The following is a 22,076-nucleotide window of genomic DNA, read 5'->3' as shown; positions in this document are numbered from 1 at the left end:
TAGGACAAAGTCTGTAGGATAAGTGGTGTAGGACAAGGGCTGAAGGATAAGAGGTGTAGGACAAGGGCTGTAGGATAAGTGGTGTAGGACAAGGGCTGTAAGACAAGGGCTGTAGGATAAGTGGTGTAGGACAAGGGCTGTAGGATAAGTGGTGTAGGACAAGGGCTGTAGGACAAGGGCTGTAGGATAAGAGGTGTAGGACAAGGGCTGTAGGACAAGGGCTGTAGGATAAGTGGTGTAGGACAAGGGCTGTAGGATAAGTGGTGTAGGACAAAGTCTGTAGGATAAGTGGTGTAGGACAAGGGCTGAAGGATAAGTGGTGTAGGACAAGGGCTGTAGGAAAAGAGGTGTAGGACAAGGTCTGTTAGATAAGTGGTGTAGGATACCACTACCAGTGTTCTGGGTTGGCTGCACTCCCACGCATGCATGTGATTGACACCATCGTGCCCCAGCCAATCAAAACAGCCAAAGGACCTGGGGAGGCAATGCCAAAACTGGTGGGGGGATCTTACTGGTGTTGGACTGCTGAAACAAAGTGACGTATGAGTGCCCTTAGTTCTGCTTTGAAGGCTGGCGCACACTAGGCATTGCACAGGAATGGGCTGTGCAGTTTCTGTGCAATTTGCATGCGGTTCTCATTTTGAATTAGCTAAAATCGCACCACACCAATAGTATTGCATGCAGTATGTCTGGAAACTCACTGCAACCAGATTTCATGTTACTTTTGTATTATGCGATCTGCTACAGGCAAACACACTGCGTTTCTGACCTTCGTTTAAGGTGTCATTAACATTGCACTGACACCCACTGCAAATCACAAGGGCAGTGTGTTTTGAATGCGGTGCAGGAACAGTGCATGGAACGTGGGTTTCCCGCACTGTGTTCTAATGTGGACAGGCCCTTAGAGCCGGTTCACATATATGTGGATTGGATACGTTTTTAACATATCACATATATTTCACATATATGCTATATTGAAAAAGAGTCCTGTCAGTTTTCTGAGCAATGCAGTCTAGCTCAGGTGCGAATTCAGGCCCATTGACTTCTTTGGGAACGCTTCTGAATCGTGCATGTCATTCAGTTGTGAACAGGATAAAATCCTAACCTGATCCTGATCTAATCCCATTCTGATCCCAATGTAAACCTGCCCTGAACGTGAGCTAAAACCTGCCCTGATCTTGATCTAAACCTGCTCTGAACCTGAGCTAACACCTGCCCTGATCTTGATCTAAACTTGCCCTGATCCTGAGCTAAAATCTGCCCTAATCTTGATATAAACCTGCCCTGATCCTGAGCTAAAACCTGCCCTGATCCTGAGCTAAAACCTGCCCTGATCCTGAGCAAAAACCTGCCCTGATCCTGAGCAAAAACCTGCCCTGATCCTGAGCAAAAACCTGCCGTGATCCTGATCTAAACCTGTCTTGATTGTGATCTAAACCTGTCGAGATCCTGATGTAAATCTGTCCTGATCCCAATGTAAACCTATCGTGATCCTGAAGTAAACCTGACCTGATCTAAACCTGACCCCGATGCAAACCTGTCCTGATGCCGATGCAAACCTGTCCTGATGCCGATGCAAACCTATCCTGATGCCGAAGCAAACCTGACCTGATGCCGAAGCAAACCTGACCTGATGCCGAAGCAAACCTGACCTGATGGTGAAAGCAAACCTGACCTGATGCTGATGCAAACCTGTCCTGATCCCGATGCAAACCTAACCTGATGCCGATCTAAACCTAACCTGATCCCGATGTAAACCTGTCCTGATCTAAACCGCTGAACATCTACTGTGTCAACTAGCTTTAAAAGCAGAACTTTAATTTGCACTGCATTTGTGTGAATCCACACTCAGGCACATTCCTGTGCGACTCCATGTGTGAACAGCCCTAAAGGGCATGTGAATCGCACATGCAGTTCCTGCGCGATTCACATTCAGTTTTGTGTGGTGCAATTTCAGACCATTCATTTTGAATGAGCTCAAAACGCACTAATTTTGGAAATGCACTGCAACTGGATTGCATGCTACTTTTGTACCATGCGATCAAGTGTGGGCAAACGCACTGCATTTGTGACCTACGTTTGGGGTGTCGTTAACATTGCACTGACACCCACTGCAGATCACAAGGGCACTGCATTTTGAATGCAGTGCAGGAAACATGCATGGAACACAAGTTTCACGCATTGGGTTCTAATGCGAATGGGCCCTCACCTACTCCAGATGCAATCCGATGCATTTTAAATGTGGTCTGAATGCAGTGTGAACACATAGGCAACAAAAATGGATTCCAGTCACCCTGATTTACACCACTGTGGTGCTTTCATGTGCGTTAAGAAAAAATACAACTTTGTGCTGCATTTTTCTGGCTGGGCTCACATCAATGCATTTTTTTTCCGTCACATTTTTCATGTGTTTTTTAGGTGTGCTGCCATTAAACTCTATTAGAACGCACGTTTCATGAAAAGCGCATCAAAGAGGCCGCTTTCACAAAAGATATGTTCTAATAATAATTATTTCACAACAGACATGTGAACGCAGAGCGATCGCAGAGATTGCGGTGTACGATCCCTCAGGGAAATCTGTGGCTATTGTCGCAGACATCTCAATCTGGAAATGCTCATTTTCTGGCTGTCACCATGACCCCGCTCCTTCTACTCCCTCCAGGGCATGTTGGGAGTTGTAGTTCTAACCCACTTGGGACTTGTAGTCACTCAGATCGCAGTCAGGGCATGCTGGGACCTGTAGTCCCCCAGGATCACCTCTCCAAGCGGCCCTCCAGGTCCCGGATCTGCAGTTGGTAGAACTCTTTGCTCTCCTCGGTGACCGGCTCCCCTCTGGTCCTCTCCTCCGCCTTCTTCCCGGCTGCGCTCCCTTTCCCCTTCTTCTTCTTCTTGGGCGCCATGCTGCCTTCACCCGTCCGTTCCGCCGTACACAGCGTCCTGCTACTAGGCAACCGTGCGGGGAGGAGCCGCGTATGGACACACCTACTGGGAATGGCAGAGTGTGCGGGCTTGAGTGGGGCTAGTGGGTGGGGTTTTGTGAGCGGAGTGCCATGCTGGCCTGCGTTCGCCCACGTGTGATGGGCGGAGTTACACATAGCGGGATAGTTGAGTGACAGGAGGCGGGTGTGGGCGGGGTCAGCTTTCATTGCTGTGGCGGAGATCGGTGAATGGCAGTGCAGTCAGTTTGCTGTCATTCTGTCACTGTCGTCCTGTTCTATAATGTATAACAGCTGTGACCCTGTGACTTCCTGTAGGAAGGGGAGACAGGGCCATCCTAATAGCATCATGGGCCCCTGGCAAAGTAATGCACTGGGGCCCCTACCAGCCTGCACTAACTTACCTATTATCAGTAATGAAGGTATAAATAGTTGATAGAATGAAACAAAAGATTTAGTACTTTCAATAAAATTGACTTTAAACAATAAGAAAACATGCAATAAATCAAAGACTAATCAACATAAAGGGCACAGTATGGGGGAGTCAGGAGGGCACGATACTGGGATCAGGAGGACACAATACTGGGATCAGGAGGGCACAATACTGGGATCAGGAGGGCACAATACCTGGAACAGGAGGGCACAATACCTGGAACAGGAGGGCACAATACTGGGATCAGGAGGGCACGATACTTGGAACAGGAGGGCACAACACTGGAATCAGGAGTGCATGGAACAGGGGGAGTCAGGAAGGCACAGAACAGGGGGAGTCAGGAGGGCACAATACTGGGATCGGGAGCGCACAGTACAGGGATCGGGAGGGCACAGTACTGGGATCGGGAGGGCACAGTACTGGGATCGGGAGGGCACAGTATTGGGATCGGGAGGGCAGAATAAAGGGATCGGGAGGGCAGAATACAGGGATCGGGAGAGCACAATACAGAGATCGGGAGGGCACAGTACAGGGATCGGGAGGGCACAGTAGTGAAATCAAGAGGGCACAGTACTGGGATCAGGAGGGCACAATACAGGGATCAGGAGGGCACAGTACTGGGGTCAGGAGGGCACAGTACTGGGGTCAGGAGGGCACAATACAGGGGTCAGGAGGGCACAATACAGGGGTCAGGAGGGCACAGTACTGGGATCAGGAGGGCACAGTACTGGGATCAGGAGGGCACAGTACAGTGGAGTCAGGAGGGCACAATTTTGGGATCGGGAGGGCACAGTACTGGGAGAGTCAGGAGGGCAGAGTACGTGGGGAGTCAGGAGGGCATAGTACGGGTGGAGTAAGGAGGGCACAATATTTGTATTGGGAGGGCACAATATTGGGATTGAGAGGGTAAAGTACAGGGGAGGTGCTTGTGGGTGACAGATATGCGCACTAGCAGTGAGCCTCATTCCTATAAGTCTCTGCAGACTCCAGAATCCATCACTTTTGAGGACTCATCTTTGGAGGGTTGGTGATTTCTATATGTGGGCATCAATTTAAGGTGGAGGATAAGGATAGGCACAGAATATCTGACTGCCTGGCTACTGTGAGAAAAAAAGGTCAGGTCATGCTGGGAGTTGCAGTTCCCACAATGCCTGGGTACCCATAGACTGCTCAAACTTCCATACCCCTACTGAATGCCAAATATGATACAAAACTGTAGAATCTCTGTATCTGGTCTGTATATTCCTGATAGCAGTCAAAACCACACAGTCTCTATACAGTGTCAAAACCTAGGTTATATTATTATTATTATTATACAGGATTTATATAGCCCCAACAGTTTGCTCACCGCTTTACGATATAAAGGGAGACAATATGGCAACGATACAGTTCAATACAAGAAGGTTAGGAGGGCCCTGCTCCTTGGAGCTTACAATCTAAAACAGGGCTTGAAAAAGCCGCTCGCCAAATGCGAGGAGAAATTCCTCTGTGGCAAGCAGTTGCGAGCGGTGAGCACAGATAAGCCTCATTTTGAAGCCGAGTTCCGGTTTACAACTTCCGGTTTCCGGCTCCTGCGGCACCGCTGCTGAAGGGACAGGTGCAGGAGAGGTCCGCTCTCCTCCGCTGAGAGGAGACACCCTCTCCACCGCTGCGGGGGACTCGGAGGGACTAGGAGTAAGTACTGTATACATGTCATATCACTATAATGGAGTACAGGGGAGCTGGGATATACATATTGTATACATGCCATATCACTATAATGGAGTACAGGGGAGCTGGGATATACATTACTGTATACATGCCATATCACTATAATGGAGTACAGGGGAGGGGGATATACATTACTGTATACATGCCATATCACTATAATGGAGTACAGGGGAGCTGGGATATACATTACTGTATACACGTCATATCACTATAATGGAGTACAGGGGAGCTGGGATATACATTACTGTATACATGTCATATCACTATAATGGAGTACAGGGGAGGGGGGATATAAATTACTGTATACACGTCATATCACTATAATGGAGTACAGGGGAGCTGGGATATACATTACTGTATACACGTCATATCACTATAATGGAGTACAGGGGAGGGGGATATACATTACTGTATACACGTCATATCACTATAATGGAGTACAGGGGAGCTGGGATATACATTACTGTATACACGTCATATCACTATAATGGAGTACAGGGGAGCTGGGATATACATTACTGTATACATGTCATATCACTATAATGGAGTACAGGGGAGGGGGGATATACATTACTGTAAACAGGTCATATCACTATAATGGAGTACAGGGGAGGGGGGATATACATTACTGTATACACATCATATCGCTATAATGGAGTACAGGGGAGCTGGGATATAAATTACTGTATACACGTCATATCGCTATAATGGAGTACAGGGGAGTTGGGATATACATTACTGTATACGCGTCATATCGCTATAATGGAGTACAGGGGAGTTGGGATATACATTACTGTATACGCGTCATATCCCTATAATGGGGTACAGGGGAGCTGGGATATACATTACTGTGTACACGTCATATCACTATAATGGAATACAGGGGAGGGGGGATATACATATTGTATACACGTCATATCACTATAATGGAGTACAGGGGAGCTGGGATATACATTACTGTATACACGTCATATCACTATAATGGAGTACAGGGGAGGGGGATATACATTACTGTATACACGTCATATCACTATAATGGAGTACAGGGGAGCTGGGATATACATTACTGTATACATGTCCTATCACTATAATGGAGTACAGGGGAGCTGGGATATACATTACTGTATACATGTCATATCACTATAATGGAGTACAGGGGAGCTGGGATATACATTACTGTATACAGGTCATATCACTATAATGGAGTACAGGGGAGGGGGATATACACATTACTGTATACACGTCATATCGCTATAATGGAGTACAGGGGAGCTGGGATATAAATTACTGTATACACGTCATATCGCTATAATGGAGTACAGGGGGGCTGGGATATACATTACTGTATACGCGTCATATCCCTATAATGGGGTACAGGGGAGCTGGGATATACATTACTGTATACATGTCATATCACTATAATGGAGTACAGGGGAGGGGGGATATACATTACTGTATACAGGTCATATCACTATAATGGAGTACAGGGGAGGGGGGATATACATTACTGTATACACGTCATATCGCTATAATGGAGTACAGGGGAGCTGGGATATAAATTACTGTATACACGTCATATCGCTATAATGGAGTACAGGGGAGGGGGGATATACATTACTGTATACATGTCATATCACTATAATGGAGTACAGGGGAGGGGGGATATACATTACTGTATACATGTCATATCACTATAATGGAGTACAGGGGAGCTGGGATATACATTACTGTATACATGTCATATCACTATAATGGAGTACAGGGGAGGGGGATATACATTACTGTATACATGTCATATCACTATAATGGAGTACAGGGGAGCTGGGATATACATTACTGTAAACATGTCATATCACTATAATGGAGTACAGGGGAGCTGGGATATACATACTGTATACATGTCATATCACTATAATGGAGTACAGGGGAGCTGGGATATACATACTGTATACATGTCATATCACTATAATGGAGTACAGGGGAGCTGGGATATACATTACTGTATACATGTCATATCACTATAATGGAGTACAGGGAAGGGGGATATACATTACTGTATACATGTCATATCACTATAATGGAGTACAGGGGAGCTGGGATATACATACTGTATACATGTCATATCACTATAATGGCGTACAGGGGAGGGGGGATATACATATTGTATACACGTCATATCACTATAATGGAGTACAGGGGAGCTGGGATATACATTACTGTATACACGTCATATCACTATAATGGAGTACAGGGGAGGGGGGATATACATTATTGTATACATGTCATATCACTATAATGGAGTACAGGGGAGGGGGGTAATACATTACTGTATACATGTCATATCACTATAATGGAGTACAGGGGAGCTGGGATATACATATTGTATACATGCCATATCACTATAATGGAGTACAGGGGAGCTGGGATATACATTACTGTATACATGCCATATCACTATAATGGAGTACAGGGGAGGGGGATATACATTACTGTATACACGTCATATCACTATAATGGAGTACAGGGGAGCTGGGATATACATTACTGTATACATGTCATATCACTATAATGGAGTACAGGGGAGGGGGGATATACATTACTGTATACACGTCATATCACTATAATGGAGTACAGGGGAGCTGGGATATACATTACTGTATACACGTCATATCACTATAATGGAGTACAGGGGAGGGGGATATACATTACTGTATACACGTCATATCACTATAATGGAGTACAGGGGAGCTGGGATATACATTACTGTATACATGTCATATCACTATAATGGAGTACAGGGGAGCTGGGATATACATTACTGTATACACGTCATATCACTATAATGGAGTACAGGGGAGCTGGGATATACATATTGTATACATGTCATATCACTATAATGGAGTACAGGGGAGCTGGGATATACATACTGTATACATGTCATATCACTATAATGGAGTACAGGGGAGGGGGGATATACATACTGTATACATGTCATATCACTATAATGGAGTACAGGGGGGCTGGGATATACATTACTGTATACATATCATATCACTATAATGGAGTACAGAGGAGCTGGGATATACATTACTGTATACACGTCATATCACTATAATGGAGTACAAGGGAGCTGGGATATACATTACTGTATTCACGTCATATCACTATAATGGAGTACAGGGGAGCTGGGATATACATTACTGTGTACATGTCATATCACTATAATGGAGTACAGGGGAGGTGGGATATACATTACTGTATACACGTCATATCACTATAATGGAGTACAGGGGAGCTGGGATATACATTACTGTGTACACGTCATATCACTATAATGGAGTACAGGGGAGCTGGGATATACATTACTGTGTACACGTCATATCACTATAATGGAGTACAGGGGAGGGGGGATATACATTACTGTATACACGTCATATCACTATAATGGAGTACAGGGGGGCTGGGATATACATTACTGTATACACGTCATATCACTATAATGGAGTACAGGGGGGCTGGGATATACATACTGTATACATGTCATATCACTATAATGGAGTACAGGGGGGCTGGGATATACATACTGTATACATGTCATATCAATATAATGGAGTACAGGGGAGCTGGGATATACATTACTGTGTACACGTCATATCAATATAATGGAGTACAGGGGAGCTGGGATATACATTACTGTATACACGTCATATCACTATAATGGAGTACAGGGGGGCTGGGATATACATACTGTATACATGTCATATCACTATAATGGAGTACAGGGGAGCTGGGATATACATTACTGTATACACGTCATATCACTATAATGGAGTACAGGGGAGGGGGATATACATTACTGTATACACGTCATATCACTATAATGGAGTACAGGGGGGCTGGGATATACATTACTGTATACACGTCATATCACTATAATGGAGTACAGGGGAGGGGGATATACATTACTGTATACATGTCATATCACTATAATGGAGTACAGGGGAGGGGGGATATACATTACTGTATACACGTCATATCACTATAATGGAGTACAGGGGAGGGGGGATATACATTACTGTATACACGTCATATCACTATAATGGAGTACAGGGGAGGGGGATATACATTACTGTATACATGTCATATCACTATAATGGAGTACAGGGGAGGGGGATATACATACTGTATACATGTCATATCACTATAATGGAGTACAGGGGAGGGGGATATACATTACTGTATACACGTCATATCACTATAATGGAGTACAGGGGAGGGGGATATACATTACTGTATACAGTTTTATATTTTGGACTATTTATTCTAAAGAAAAATGTAATTTCATAACCTTTAAGGGGGCAGGGGTGGGGTTTGGGGGCGGGCCAGAGGTGGGGTTGGGGGCGGACCTGGGCAAGGTTGGGTGGGGCAACTGGTGGAGAATAAGTTTTGTGACCAGCTAGTAGGTCTGGACTCAAAATTTTAACCCCTGATCTAAAAGATCTATATAGAGCACGGCCGTGCCAGAAATGTTTTTTAAATGCTTAGTACAAATCTGTGGTCCCATACAGTTGAAGTAGAACTATAGGCAAAACTTTTTTCCATTTTGGAGAGAGTAATAGAGGGTTATAACCCTTTTCAGTGTATTTTTGCCATCTGTGTCCCATTGGGGAGATTTGCCTTCACTTCCTGTCCAATAGCCAAAGCAGGAAGTGAGAGAAAATCTCTGCAAATAAAGGGGATCTCTTGGAGACCCCCAGGTCACCAGAACCTCATTGGAAAATTTTCCTTTGATTATTTTCTGGGGACGACCCTAAATTTGGGGGTTCTTTTACTTTCACTTTTGATGATAATGGTAAACTGGGCAAACAGAGATGGTGAATCTCCTTAACGGGGGCACATACAGCAGTAAAAACTGACAGGCATTATACTCCATCTCCACTGCATCCAAAACTAAAAACAAGCTTTGCCTTTAGTTACACTTTAATATAAAGAATACCACATCTGGTCTGTATGTGCATGAAGTTAAAAAATAGGTTTTTGAAGTGAGGAGTGAACAGCTGGAAACTCGTCCTTCCGAAGAATTACTTTATTACATCGAGCAGAGTGTACGGGTAACACTGGCGTACGTGTTTTGGCAATAAGCCTTAACCACTTGCCCTCCTGAGGATTTATCCCCCCTTCCTGACCAGGCCATTTTGTGCGTTACGGCGCAGCGTTACTTTGACAATTGCGCGGTCATGCAATGCTGCACCCAAAATTATAGTTGCATCCTTTTTCTCCCACGAATTGAGTTTTCTTTCGTTGGTATTTTTTCGCCTGTGCGTTTTCTATTTTTTGTGCTATAAAAAAGACTAATCATTTTGAGAAAAAACAATATTTTTGACTTTTTGCTATTAAACATGTCCAGTAAAAAAAAAAAAAAAAATCAAATTTCATCATAAATTTACGCCAAAATGTATTCTGCTACATGTCTTTGCTGAAAAAAATCCTAATACGTGTAAATTAATTGGTTTATGTGAAAGTTATAGCATTTACAAATGGTGGTATATATACTGGTGTTTTTTTTAATTATTTTTTATTTTTACTAGTAATGGCGGCAATCAACAACTTATAGCGGGACTGTGGCAGACATTCTGACACTGGGGGGGAACTGACTTGGTGTCACTGACATCCCCAGTGACACCAATACAGTGATCAGTGCTAATAAAAAGCACTGACGCTGTACTAATGGCACTGGGCAGGAAGGGGTTAACATGAGGGGCGATCAAAGGGTTAACTGTGTGCAGTTTTGCATACTGGGATGTGTTTGTGCTTCACTGTAAGTACACTGCTTTGTATAGTTGTGCTGTGCACAGCCATGCAAAGCAGTGTGCAGGAGCTGACAGGGGAGAGAACTCTTATTTACAAACAGTTCTCCCCCCGTCAGAAGATGCTCGGCAATCACCGGCCGGGACCCAGTGATTGACAGTTGTGGCCGCAAATGGCGGCGCGGGTAGGGCATGCGTGCCCCCTACCCGGAAATACAAAATCACGTATATACTGTATACACGTGAATTTGCACACAGCTGCCGCCCTCTAGCAGTATTTCTGCTATGGGGTGGCAGTAAAGCAGTTAATCATAGCCATAAAAACATGGCTATGATAAATAGTGGTGCACTGACTGGTTGTAGTCATTCACTCCATCTCATTGTACATAGCCATGTGCTATTCATATCCATGTATATAAATGTATTGACATTAACAGTCTGTGTGCTTGTTCTTCATTTAAGCACTTGCCCTCTGAAAGATGTACCCCCTACTTCATGACCAGGCCATTTTTTGCTATACCGCACTGAGCTACTTTTAACTGACAATTGCTGGGTCATACAACGCTGTACTGCATGAAAGAAATTTTTATAAATTTTTTTCATATAAATAGAGCTTTTTTTTTTGGGGGGGGGGGGTTATTTTTTTATTATACAACATAAAAAAATTGATAAATATATATTTTTTACTTTTTGCTATACAGTAAATCCATTAAAAAAAATCTTCATAAAATTTAGGCCAAAATTTATTCTGCTATATGTCTTTGGTAAAAAAAAAATCCCAGTGTTTCTTAATGAAAGTTATAGCGTCTACAAATGACAGTATATACTGGAATTTGTATTTTTGTATGCTATTGGCGGGCAATCGTATACTAACTGACATTGACTAACTGACATCACTAGTGGCACTAATGCAGTGATCAGTGCTAAAAATGTGCTCTTCTGCAGTATATGTAAGTTATGCGATCAGAGAGTGGATAAACTAGATGGTAAGCAGCATTTCTGTTAGGATGGTAAAGGAAACCTGTGCTGCATCCCTGAGGGGAAAAGCAAATTGTTCACTCGAGCCCCCCTTTGTTCAGCCGTTGGGACTAAAGAGAGGAAGACATGTGTAAGCTCCAAGTTGTAACATAGAGCTTACACAGGACTGAGGACTCCCCCCACCCCAGGTCTTATGGATAAACGGTGTGTACGTGTGTCTGGGTGGGGGGGTTGGTTAACAAGGCAGTTGCATTCCTAGTAATGTACATTATCAACCTGCCAGTTTTGGTGTTCAATGGCCAATGCCAATTGAGCTCTATAGTGCCAGGCAGTGAGCACAGGGCCCACTAGAGGACAACGGGCCCTCAGGACACCCTCATGAAGTCTGTTTCTGATTGTTTGAGACATTCAAACCAGTGGCCTGCTGGAGGTCATTTTGTAGGGCTCTGGCAGTGCTCATCCTGTTCCATGGACATACAAACTCCAAGTAGACAGTATGACCAGTGGAAAGTGGATCCACGACTACTGTTCTGTAATTCTATAGATATATTGTATATACTCACCAATTCCCAGAGATACTGAATAAGAAACTGAAGTGGTTTAGAGAATAACTAAAATTTCATACAAGCTTTAACATGTTTTTGTAATTTTATTGTCTATCAGTTTTTTTTTTTAATCTATAGCTTTCATTAGAAGAATCCCAGGTGGTCAAACCATGAAGGCCATTGTTTCAGGCACACACTGTTATGGGGTGACAATTATCTACCATTTGTGTTCCTGCATGGTCACCCCATTACTTGGTCCCCGGTACAGACTACAAGCTCCTGTGCAAACATACAGTACATTGCATAGGTATAGACATAGGTGTATTTACCACAAGGCAAACAAGGCATTTGCCTAGGACGGCATTTTCCAGGGGGGGCAGCACTGCCCCTTGGAAGAAGGGACACAAGCGGCATGGGGACCTGGTGGGTTCCAAGAGATGCTGCGGGTTTCATGACGTTGTACGCACAACCCGACTCTCGTTCCTGGGGATGTCCGGACATGTGAAGGCGAGTCTCTCTCTCTCTCTCACCACGGGGGATGGTGGCTGGTGTATGGGGGGCAGTGGTAGTGGAAGTAAATAAACAAAAGGGGGTAAAACGAGCGCTGGATGATAATGGAACAGGATATAAAGCAGCTGGCATGAAAGGCAAACCTCAAAGCGCCTCATAAGATAACAGTCACAAAGAGAAAAAGCATGCAGCGCTAGAATATTGAGATTACCTCGTAATGCAATATGACAAACTCAATGGAGATAAACGCAGCTAGCATATAAGTACTGGTATTTACAACCCGTACTAGAACACACTCTTAATCAAACTAAGGTGTACATGGTGACATAGGTGTCAAAGTCAATATATCAATGGAGTAACATAAGGAAATCTGTGACTTTTGTGGTAGGTGGTGTGGCTGTGGAATGCACTAACCAGATGGCGCATTTGATAGCGCATTGGAGTAAAATGACCTACTCCTGGTCACTGGATAGGGAACTCTGCCGGAGTGTTGGTCGTCTCTGCCACAGTCACCAGAAACATCTGTATCGATAAACGCTCATCCGATATTGTGGAATCCTTTCTGACAGCAACCTCCAGGGGGTGCAGTGCACGCTCATAAGACAGGAGTCACCTTGAAGGCTCGAAAATAAACCCAAAAGAGAGGCCTCCGATAGTGTAGTAACTTTTATTAAGGGGTGTAAAAACAAACGAAGCACTTACATGATATATTCACAATTCCAGGTAGGTACAAGAATGGCCGCCCGTATCAAGGTGTGGACCATGTGGACAGTGGTGGTAAGTCAAATAGCATCTATCTAACGCGTTTCGTGGCAATGGCACGTTGTCAAAGGGGAAGTGGTAGTGGAAGGCTCGGGTGGAGGGCAGGGGTGCTCTTGGTCAATGTCAGGCTCTTTCTGCGGGGGGCACCAATTTTTGTGTTGCCTAGGGCAGCACAAAACTTAAACACCATACACCACTGGGTATAGACAACCATTGGGGTGATGCATGTAGGCAGGAGGTGGCTGAAAAAGTCTAAAAGGAGATCAGCAGCACAGAGATGCAAACAGGATGAAAAAAAAACTGGGTAAAACAGTATTCAAAGAAAAAGACATGGCAATTGTTTATGATACGCAGTGCTTTAGGAAACTACTGTCACCCAGGCAGGGTTTACTTCTACTTTAATTCTCACACAACTACCAAAAATTGAAATCTCAGCTTTGGGTCAAATGACCGTTTATTCTGACCCTTTTCACAGCATAAAAAGTCCAAGTTCACAATGGGAGCTGATGTCAAATTTTCTTTATTAGTTTATTACAAAACCTGAGATGTTACAGTTAAACCAGTGAACAGCAAGTGACAGTAACATAAAAAACAGGGAAATATTACTGGACATGCTCAGAAAGGTCTCATCTTTTCTCACACTCTGCGTCCTTTATGTAATTGATGTTGACATTTATTGTTGGGTGATACGACGTTTTAAATTCTTCTTTCAAAGCTCTTTCCAAGATTAGCTGCTGGCATAGTATGCACATTACACTAAACCAATCTGACACAACAACTAAACACAATATATCAAAGACAGACCATAAATAAATATGTGCATATACAAAATGTGCAAAAAATGCATCTAAAGTGCTAAAAGTCCATGTACATAATATAAATGAGCAAACAGCCCCAAATCCAATGTGAAAGTGCTGTGGGCTGAAAAATCCCCCAACAAAGTGCTATGGTGTCCACAAGTGCTCGCCATAACAGACAGATCAGCCTCTTACCAGACACATTGATCTCCAATCAATAGATTAAACGAGCAGACAGTGTTCAGATTCCACACCAACACCCATGCTAGCAAAATCAAGGGAGATGGATAGACGGCTGCGGGCTCACCCCAATGAATTCCTCACATCGAACCACTCAACATACAATGTAAGGAAGGATTAAAACAGAAGAGACTTCATAGTGCAACTCGATAAAAACTCAAAAATGTATTCAGCAAAATATTGCACTTACACAGATAAGGTGCATAAAGGCAGTATACAAATTCAAAATTCCCATACCACCGGCTGGAATGTGGCGACGTCACAGAGGACTCCGTCTGACGCGTTTCTCCAAAACTGGCGTCCTCTGGGATTGGAGATCATCATGGGATGATGTGAGGAATTCATTGGGGTGAGCCCGCAGACGTCCATCCATCTCCCTTAATATTGCTAGGATGGGTATCAGTGTGGAATCTGAACACCATCTGCTCGTTTGATCTCTTGATTGGAGATCAGTGTGTCTGGTAAGAGGCTGATCTGTCTGTTGTGGCGAGCACTTGTGGACACCATAGCACTTTATTGGAGGATTTTTCAGCACATAGCACTTTCACATAGGATTTGGGACTTTTTGCTCATTTATATTATGTACGTGGACTTTTAGCACTTTAGATGCATTTTTTGCACATTTTGTATATGCACATGTTTATTTATGGTCTATCTTTGATAAGTTGTGTTTAGTTGTTGTGTCAGATTGGTTTAGTGTACAGCGCACTCATTTATTTTTCTTTTTTCTGGTATTCAGGAAGAGAGTATCGGCAGTTCACTTTATTTATTCATTCATTTATTCATTGCAATTTATATTATATTTTGTCACTTTTATTATTTGTTGGGTGTAGCGCAGGTTTTCTCTTTTCACATAGTATGCACATTGATAAGATAAAGGGATGGTCAGCATTCAGGATGATATCCAAAAAATCGTAATCCTTTATTGAAAATACATGTACAGGCTGATAAAACACCCTACGCGTTTCGGTCACTAATCCTTGCTCATGGCTGCCATGACTAAGGATTAGTGTGCAAAATGCGTAGGCTCTTTTATCAGTATGTATATGTCTTTTAAAGGTTTACGATTTTTGGAGGTCATCCTGAGTGCCGACCATCCTTTTGTCTTATCTTGGTCTGCTGGAGGTGTCAGCAGCCTCGAAGTCTGAGCACCAGGTGGATCATGTATGTTGAAAGGTAGCAGCACATACACACACCTGTTCTTCATAGGACACTGTCAGGAATGGACTGGCCAGCAATAGTGGGGCTCAGCTGCCTTATGAGCTGCAGTACCAGGGCTGGCCAGCGGGTGCTCCCAGCAATCAGAGACTCAAGCTTGCAGCCAGTCAAACACCTGGAACTAATTATACTGGTGTATTTAAGGGACATTCAGACCTGCAGACTCTGCCTTGGTGTTGTTTCTTCTGGGCCCTGTATCCTGTTCCTGCTCTCTGTTCCTGTCTGATTCTCTGCTGACCCTGCTCTGATCCCTGGCTTGTCTGACCATTCTCCTCTGCCTGACCCTCTGTACCACGCTGCCCGCTACCTGCTGAACCTGGCCTGTGACCCCGACCATTCTCCGCTTGCTCCCCCTGTACCTACCTGCCCGACTGATATTGACCCGGCCTGCCTGACGACGCTTGCATTGTATGTACTGTTATCTGTGGGGGGTTGGTTGGTTTGTTTGCACTGTGTTATGTTTTAGTATTGCACTGCGTTTATGTTTGTATGGTTAGTGTTAATAAATTACATTGTTTATAACATATCTGAAGTCTGCGTTTCCCTGCGTCAGTCACACACCTCTGGTCACACCCGGGAGCCCAGACATTACACCAAGGCCAATCCTGACCAGCAGTGGCTGCACAGGGAAGCCATCTTGGCTTGTTGATGGGAAGGATGGATCTGGATGAGGTTGCGTATTTATATCTGCTAGTATTTGATGACAGGGAGTATGCTTATCAAACTCTGAAGGAGTATACCCGGGATGAACTGCTAGAATGTATACGGCTCGCTCATGTTCTAGTAGATCAGGGCACAGAGTTCTCTGAGGTGCAGCCTTTGATTGAGGTTTGTGCTGAGTTGGTTTCATCTGGTACCCCCAAATGCAGGGATGAATTTTTGCCCCCATTTAGTGCAGACCAGGTAGAGTCCCTGGTATGGTTATTAGAGGATGATGTGGGTTACTTTCTGGAACGTTATTCCACATGTTCACCACAGACACTAAGAGATTGTATAAACGCAGTGCAGTCTTTGGTCAGACAGGCTTTGTGTAAGCTCAGCTTTGTTCAACCCATACTGCAGACATGGACAGACTTGTTACACCCAGCCTCAGTCAGCTTACAAAGACCCAGTCCTGCTTCTAATCTACCTCCTCAAAGCTCTACTCCTGTATTCCCAACAGCTCCTCCAGTTACAGCCCAGTATACTTGGCTATCTACCGCATGTCAGTACCCTGTTCCCACTCGCTGCACCTATCCTGCCTTTAACCCTGTAAAGAAGCCCTCTGTAGCGACTGTTCCTTCCCCTGTTCCATCCTCCAGCTCTTCTTTGTCTCCAGCTGCTCCATTCATTTGCAGACCTGCGTTTACTTGCAGTGCCCCAGTAGTTAAAACCAGAAAAAAGCGAAAATTCTTTCCAACCAGTACCATCCTGCCAGTATCCAAACCGGTGAGCCTACCGTCTGAGAACCTGCCTTCCGTGGTTCAGCCTGATGCCTCTCTTCAGCCTGATGCCTCTACTCAGCCTGAAGCCTCCACTCAGCCTGAAGCCTCCACTCAGCCTGAAGCCTCCACTCAGCCTGAAGCCTCCACTCAGCCTGAAGCCTCCACTCAGCCTGAAGCCTCTACTCAGCCGGATGCTTCTACCCAGCATAATGAACTGATACAGCCTGATGATCCTATTAGGCCAGTTGACTCGATGCCCGCTGTTGATCCAGATGATCCGGTACCTGATCCGGTGCCCGCTGTCGTGCCAATTGACTCGGAGCCCGCTGTCGTACCTGGTGACTCGGTGCCCACTGCCTTGCCAGATGACGCGGTGCCCGCTGGCGAGCCAAATGACCTGATGCCTGGTGACCCAGTGCCCGCTGTCATACCTGGTGACCCGATGCCCGCTGTCGAGCCAGACGATCAATGCCTGGTGACCCGGTGCCCACTGCCTTGCCAGATGACGCGGTGCCCGCTAGCAAGCCAAATGACCTGATGCCTGGTGACCCAGTGCCCGCTGTCATACCTGGTGACCCGATGCCCGCTGTCGAGCCAGACGATCCAATGCCTGGTGACCCGGTGCCCACTGCCTTGCCAGATGACGCGGTGCCGCTGGCAAGCCAAATGACCTGATGCCTGGTGACCCAGTGCCCGCTGTCATACCTGGTGACCCGATGCCCGCTGTCGAGCCAGACAATCCGGTACCTGAGGACCCAGTGCCCACTGTCGTGCCTGTTGACTCGGAGCCCACTGCCTTGCCAGATGACGCGGTGCCCGCTGTCGAGCCAAATGACCTGATGCCTGGTGACCCGATGCCCGCTGCCCAGCCAGACGATTCAATGTCTGCCCCAGTGCCCGCGGTCATGCCAGTTGACTCGGAGCCCACTGCCTTGCCAGATGACGCGGTGCCCGCTGTCGAGCCAAATGACCTGATGCCTGGTGACCCGATGCCCGCTGTCCAGCCAGACGATCCAATGTCTGACCCAGTGCCAGCGGTCATGCCAGTTGACTCGGAGCCCACTGTCGTGCCTGGTGACTCGGTGCCCGCCGCTTCGCCCGGGGGCCCGAGACCTGTCGCTCCGCCTGGGGGTCCTCCGCCTGGGGGTCCGGCGCCCGCCGCCCCGCCTGGGGGCCTGAGACCTGTCGCTCCGCCTGAGGGCCCGAGACCTGTTGCTCCACCTGGGGGTCCGGCGCCCGCCACTCCGCCTGAGGGCCCGAGACCTGTCGCTCCGCCTGGGGGTCCGGCGCCCGCCGCTCCGCCTGCGGGCCCGAGACCTGTCGCTCCGCCTGGTGGTCCGGCGCCCGCCGCTCCGCCTGGGGGCCCGAGACCTGTCGCTCCGCCTGGGGGCCCGAGACTTGTCGCTCCGCCTGGGGGCCCGAGACCTGTCGCTCCGCCTGGGGGCCCGGCGCCCGCCTCCCCGCCTGGGGGCCCGAGACCTGTCGCTCCGCCTGAGGGCCCGAGACCTGTCGCTCCGCCTGGGGGTCCGGCGCCCGCCGCTCCGCCTGGGGGCCCGAGACCTGTCGCTCCGCCTGGGGGCCCGAGACCTGTCGCTCCGCCTGGGGGCCCGGCGCCCGCCTCCCCGCCTGGGGGCCCGAGACCTGTCGCTCCGCCTGAGGGCCCGAGACCTGTCGCTCCACCTGGGGGTCCGGCGCCCTCCGCTGTGCCTGAGGGCCCGAGACCTGTCGCTCCGCCTGGGGGTCCGGCGCCCGCCGCTCCGCCTGAGGGCCCGAGACCTGTCGCTCCGCGTGGGGGCCCGAGACCTGTCGCTCCACCTGGGGGTCCGGCGCCCGCCACTCCGCCTGAGGGCCTGAGACCTGTCGCTCCGCCTGGGGGTCCGGCGCCCGCCGCTCCGCCTGAGGGCCCGAGACCTGTCGCTCCACCTGGGGGTCCGGCGCCCGCCGCTCCGCCTGGGGGCCCGATGCCTGTTGCCCCGCCTGGGGGCCCTATGCCTGTCGCCCCGCCTGGGGGCCCGATGCCTGTCGCCCCGCCTGGGGGCCCGATGCCTGTCGCCCCGCCTGGGGGCCCGATGCCTGTCGCCCCGCCTGGGGGCCCGACGCCTGTCGCCCCGCCTGGGGGCCCGACGCCTGTCGCCCCTCCTGGGGGCCCGGTGCCTTCTGCTCTGCCCGGGGGCCCGGTGCCTGCTGCTCCGCCCGGGGGCCCGCTGCCTGCTGCTTCGCCTGGTAATCCGATGTGCCTCTGCCCGGAGTCCGGCCCGATGTGCCTCTGCCCGGAGTCCGGCCCGATGTGCCTCTGCCCGGAGCCCTGCCCGATGTGCCTCTGCCCGGAGTCCAGCCCGATGTGCCTCTACCCGGAGTCCTGCCCGATGTGCCTCTGCCCGGAGTCCAGCCCGATGTGCCTCGGCCCGGAGTCCTGCCCGATGTGCCTCTGCCCGGAGTCCTGCCCGATGTGCCTCTGCCCGGAGTCCTGCCCGATGTGCCTCTGCCCGGAGTCCTGCCCGATGTGCCTCTGCCCGGAGTCCTGCCCGATGTGCCTCTGCCCGGAGTCCAGCCCGGTGTGCCTCTGCCCGATGTGCCTCTGCCCGGAGTCCAGCCCGATGTGCCTCTGCCCGGAGTCCAGCCCGATGTGCCTCTGCCCGGTGTGCCGCTGCCCGGAGTCCTGCCCGGTGTGCCAGTCTTTGATATCCCGCCAGTTACCAGACCCGGGCGGTGGAACATTTTGCCCAGCTAGGACTGTTTGGAGCGTCCTGAGGCCGCTCCTTGAGGGGGGGGTACTGTCAGGAATGGACTGGCCAGCAATAGTGGGACTCAGCTGCCTTATGAGCTGCAGTACCAGGGCTGGCCAGCGGGTGCTCCCAGCAATCAGAGACTCAACCTTGCAGCCAGTCAAACACCTGGAACTAATTATACTGGTGTATTTAAGGGACATTCAGACCTGCAGACTCTGCCTTGGTGTTGTGTTTCTTCTGGGCCCTGTATCCTGTTCCTGCTCTCTGTTCCTGTCTGATTCTCTGCTGACCCTGCTCTGATCCCTGGCTTGTCTGACCATTCTCCTCTGCCTGACCCTCTGTACCACGCTGCCCGCTACCTGCTGAACCTGGCCTGTGACCCCGACCATTCTCCGCTTGCTCCCCCTGTACCTACCTGCCCGACTGATATTGACCCGGCCTTCCTGACGACGCTTGCATTGTATGTACTGTTATCTGTGGGTGGTTGGTTGGTTTGTTTGCACTGTGTTATGTTTTAGTATTGCACTGCGTTTATGTTTGTATGGTTAGTGTTAATAAATTACATTGTTTATAACATATCTGAAGTCTGCGTTTCCCTGCGTCAGTCACACACCTCTGGTCACACCCGGGAGCCCTGACAGACGTACTGTACATTATTCAGCTGGCTACAAGCTGCTACTAGTCCACACTGTGATAATCTGCTCTCTAGCAGGCTCAGACAGATACTAAATATAACAGAACATCCACCATAACATTCCAAATGTCTTCCTGGCATTCTTCTCTCTACCACTGGGCCCTTGCCATCCTCACACATAATGCAGATATATTGGTCCTGCTTTGTATGTGAAGACGTCATCATGCAGCCACCTGCTGGAATGCTTTGAGAAGGAGCTTCAGGGGACCTGTCACAGAAAGCCTGCCGGAGTGAGGAACAGTGTTACACCTACCCCTTGAGCTCACCAGCATGTAACCCTTGCAGTGATGAAGGGAGGAGGGGAGTTAGAGATTTTTTTTTCTGCCTGGAGTTAGGCTTTAAAATGCACTAATCAAATATCTGAATTTGACTTGGTATCAACCTCTTATATAGCAGAGCTTTGCTTGGATAAAGAGGGGCTGGGCTGAGAGACAATCAGGTATATGAAAATATGTTGACAAGGAATACATTGGAAAGGATTGAGCTCATTAGTTGTCTGTTGTTACTTAACTGTCCAATCAAGGCTGGGGGTGGAGAGCTGACCAAACTGTATTGCTAACTGTAGTGTAGATAAGTCTGGTCACCAAGGTGGCTGTACTGTGTGGTGGGGCGGTGTAACTCTCAGGAGTTGATGGACAGAAATAGAAATCCTTTGGCAAGTAAAACAGCTCCCATATATATTTGCCTGATAGTTCAGGTACAAACGCTCTGCTCTGGGTGAATATGGGTTCAAAAGAAAGAATCAGCCCTGCACAAGCTGATACCATTTTTAATGTGGCTTTTACAGTTTTAAAAGGTGCCTATACACTTGTAGATATATGACAGACCGGACTCCTCTTTAACCTTCTCTGATAATGAATGGGGAGTTATGTACTGCTGTTGCCTTTCTCAGTGAAATGGCTTATCCATTTAACTCTTTGGATGAGAATACCATCTCTATTGTCTCCTGCACTAAATGGGCAGCTACAGGACTGCCTATATATATATATATATATATATATATATATATATATATATATATATAGATATATATATATATATATATAGATAGATATATAGATAGATAGCAGATTTACCCCCCCCCCACCAGACTGGGCCATCCCACAGCTATGAAGAAGCTTCCAACGCCCCAATCAACAGTGCATAGGCTGCCAAATTTGCTAGATCTTGTTAGTCCTCTTCCTGAGCAAATTCTGAGAATACATGTAAGCCAACTAGAGACAGCTTCAATTGGCATGAGCAGGTTGTGGGCTTTTAGAGTGAGGAACAGTAAAGCACGATCACTGGGCAGGA

General features: G+C 47.6%; 1 protein-coding gene across 1 annotated transcript in view; it reads right to left on the bottom strand.

The window, feature by feature from the left end:
- The window catches only part of CFAP157 (cilia and flagella associated protein 157), a 43,885-nt gene extending 40,935 nt beyond the window's left edge, over positions 1 to 2,950 (bottom strand). The window contains exon 1 of the mRNA XM_089668995.1: positions 2,758 to 2,950. Within this exon, the coding sequence (XP_089525121.1) occupies positions 2,758 to 2,900 (143 nt within the window). The 5' untranslated portion in view covers positions 2,901 to 2,950. The remainder of the gene's footprint in view (positions 1 to 2,757) is intronic.
- Between the last annotated feature and the right edge of the window lie 19,126 nt (positions 2,951 to 22,076).

This window comes from Staurois parvus, unplaced genomic scaffold (genome assembly GCF_062004578.1).
Source record: "Staurois parvus isolate SC_StPar_1 unplaced genomic scaffold, SC_StPar_1.0 ptg000068l, whole genome shotgun sequence".
Lineage (NCBI taxonomy): Eukaryota > Metazoa > Chordata > Amphibia > Anura > Ranidae > Staurois > Staurois parvus.
Note: the sequence above shows the minus strand (reverse complement) of the source record. Positions and strands in the feature narration are given on the sequence as shown.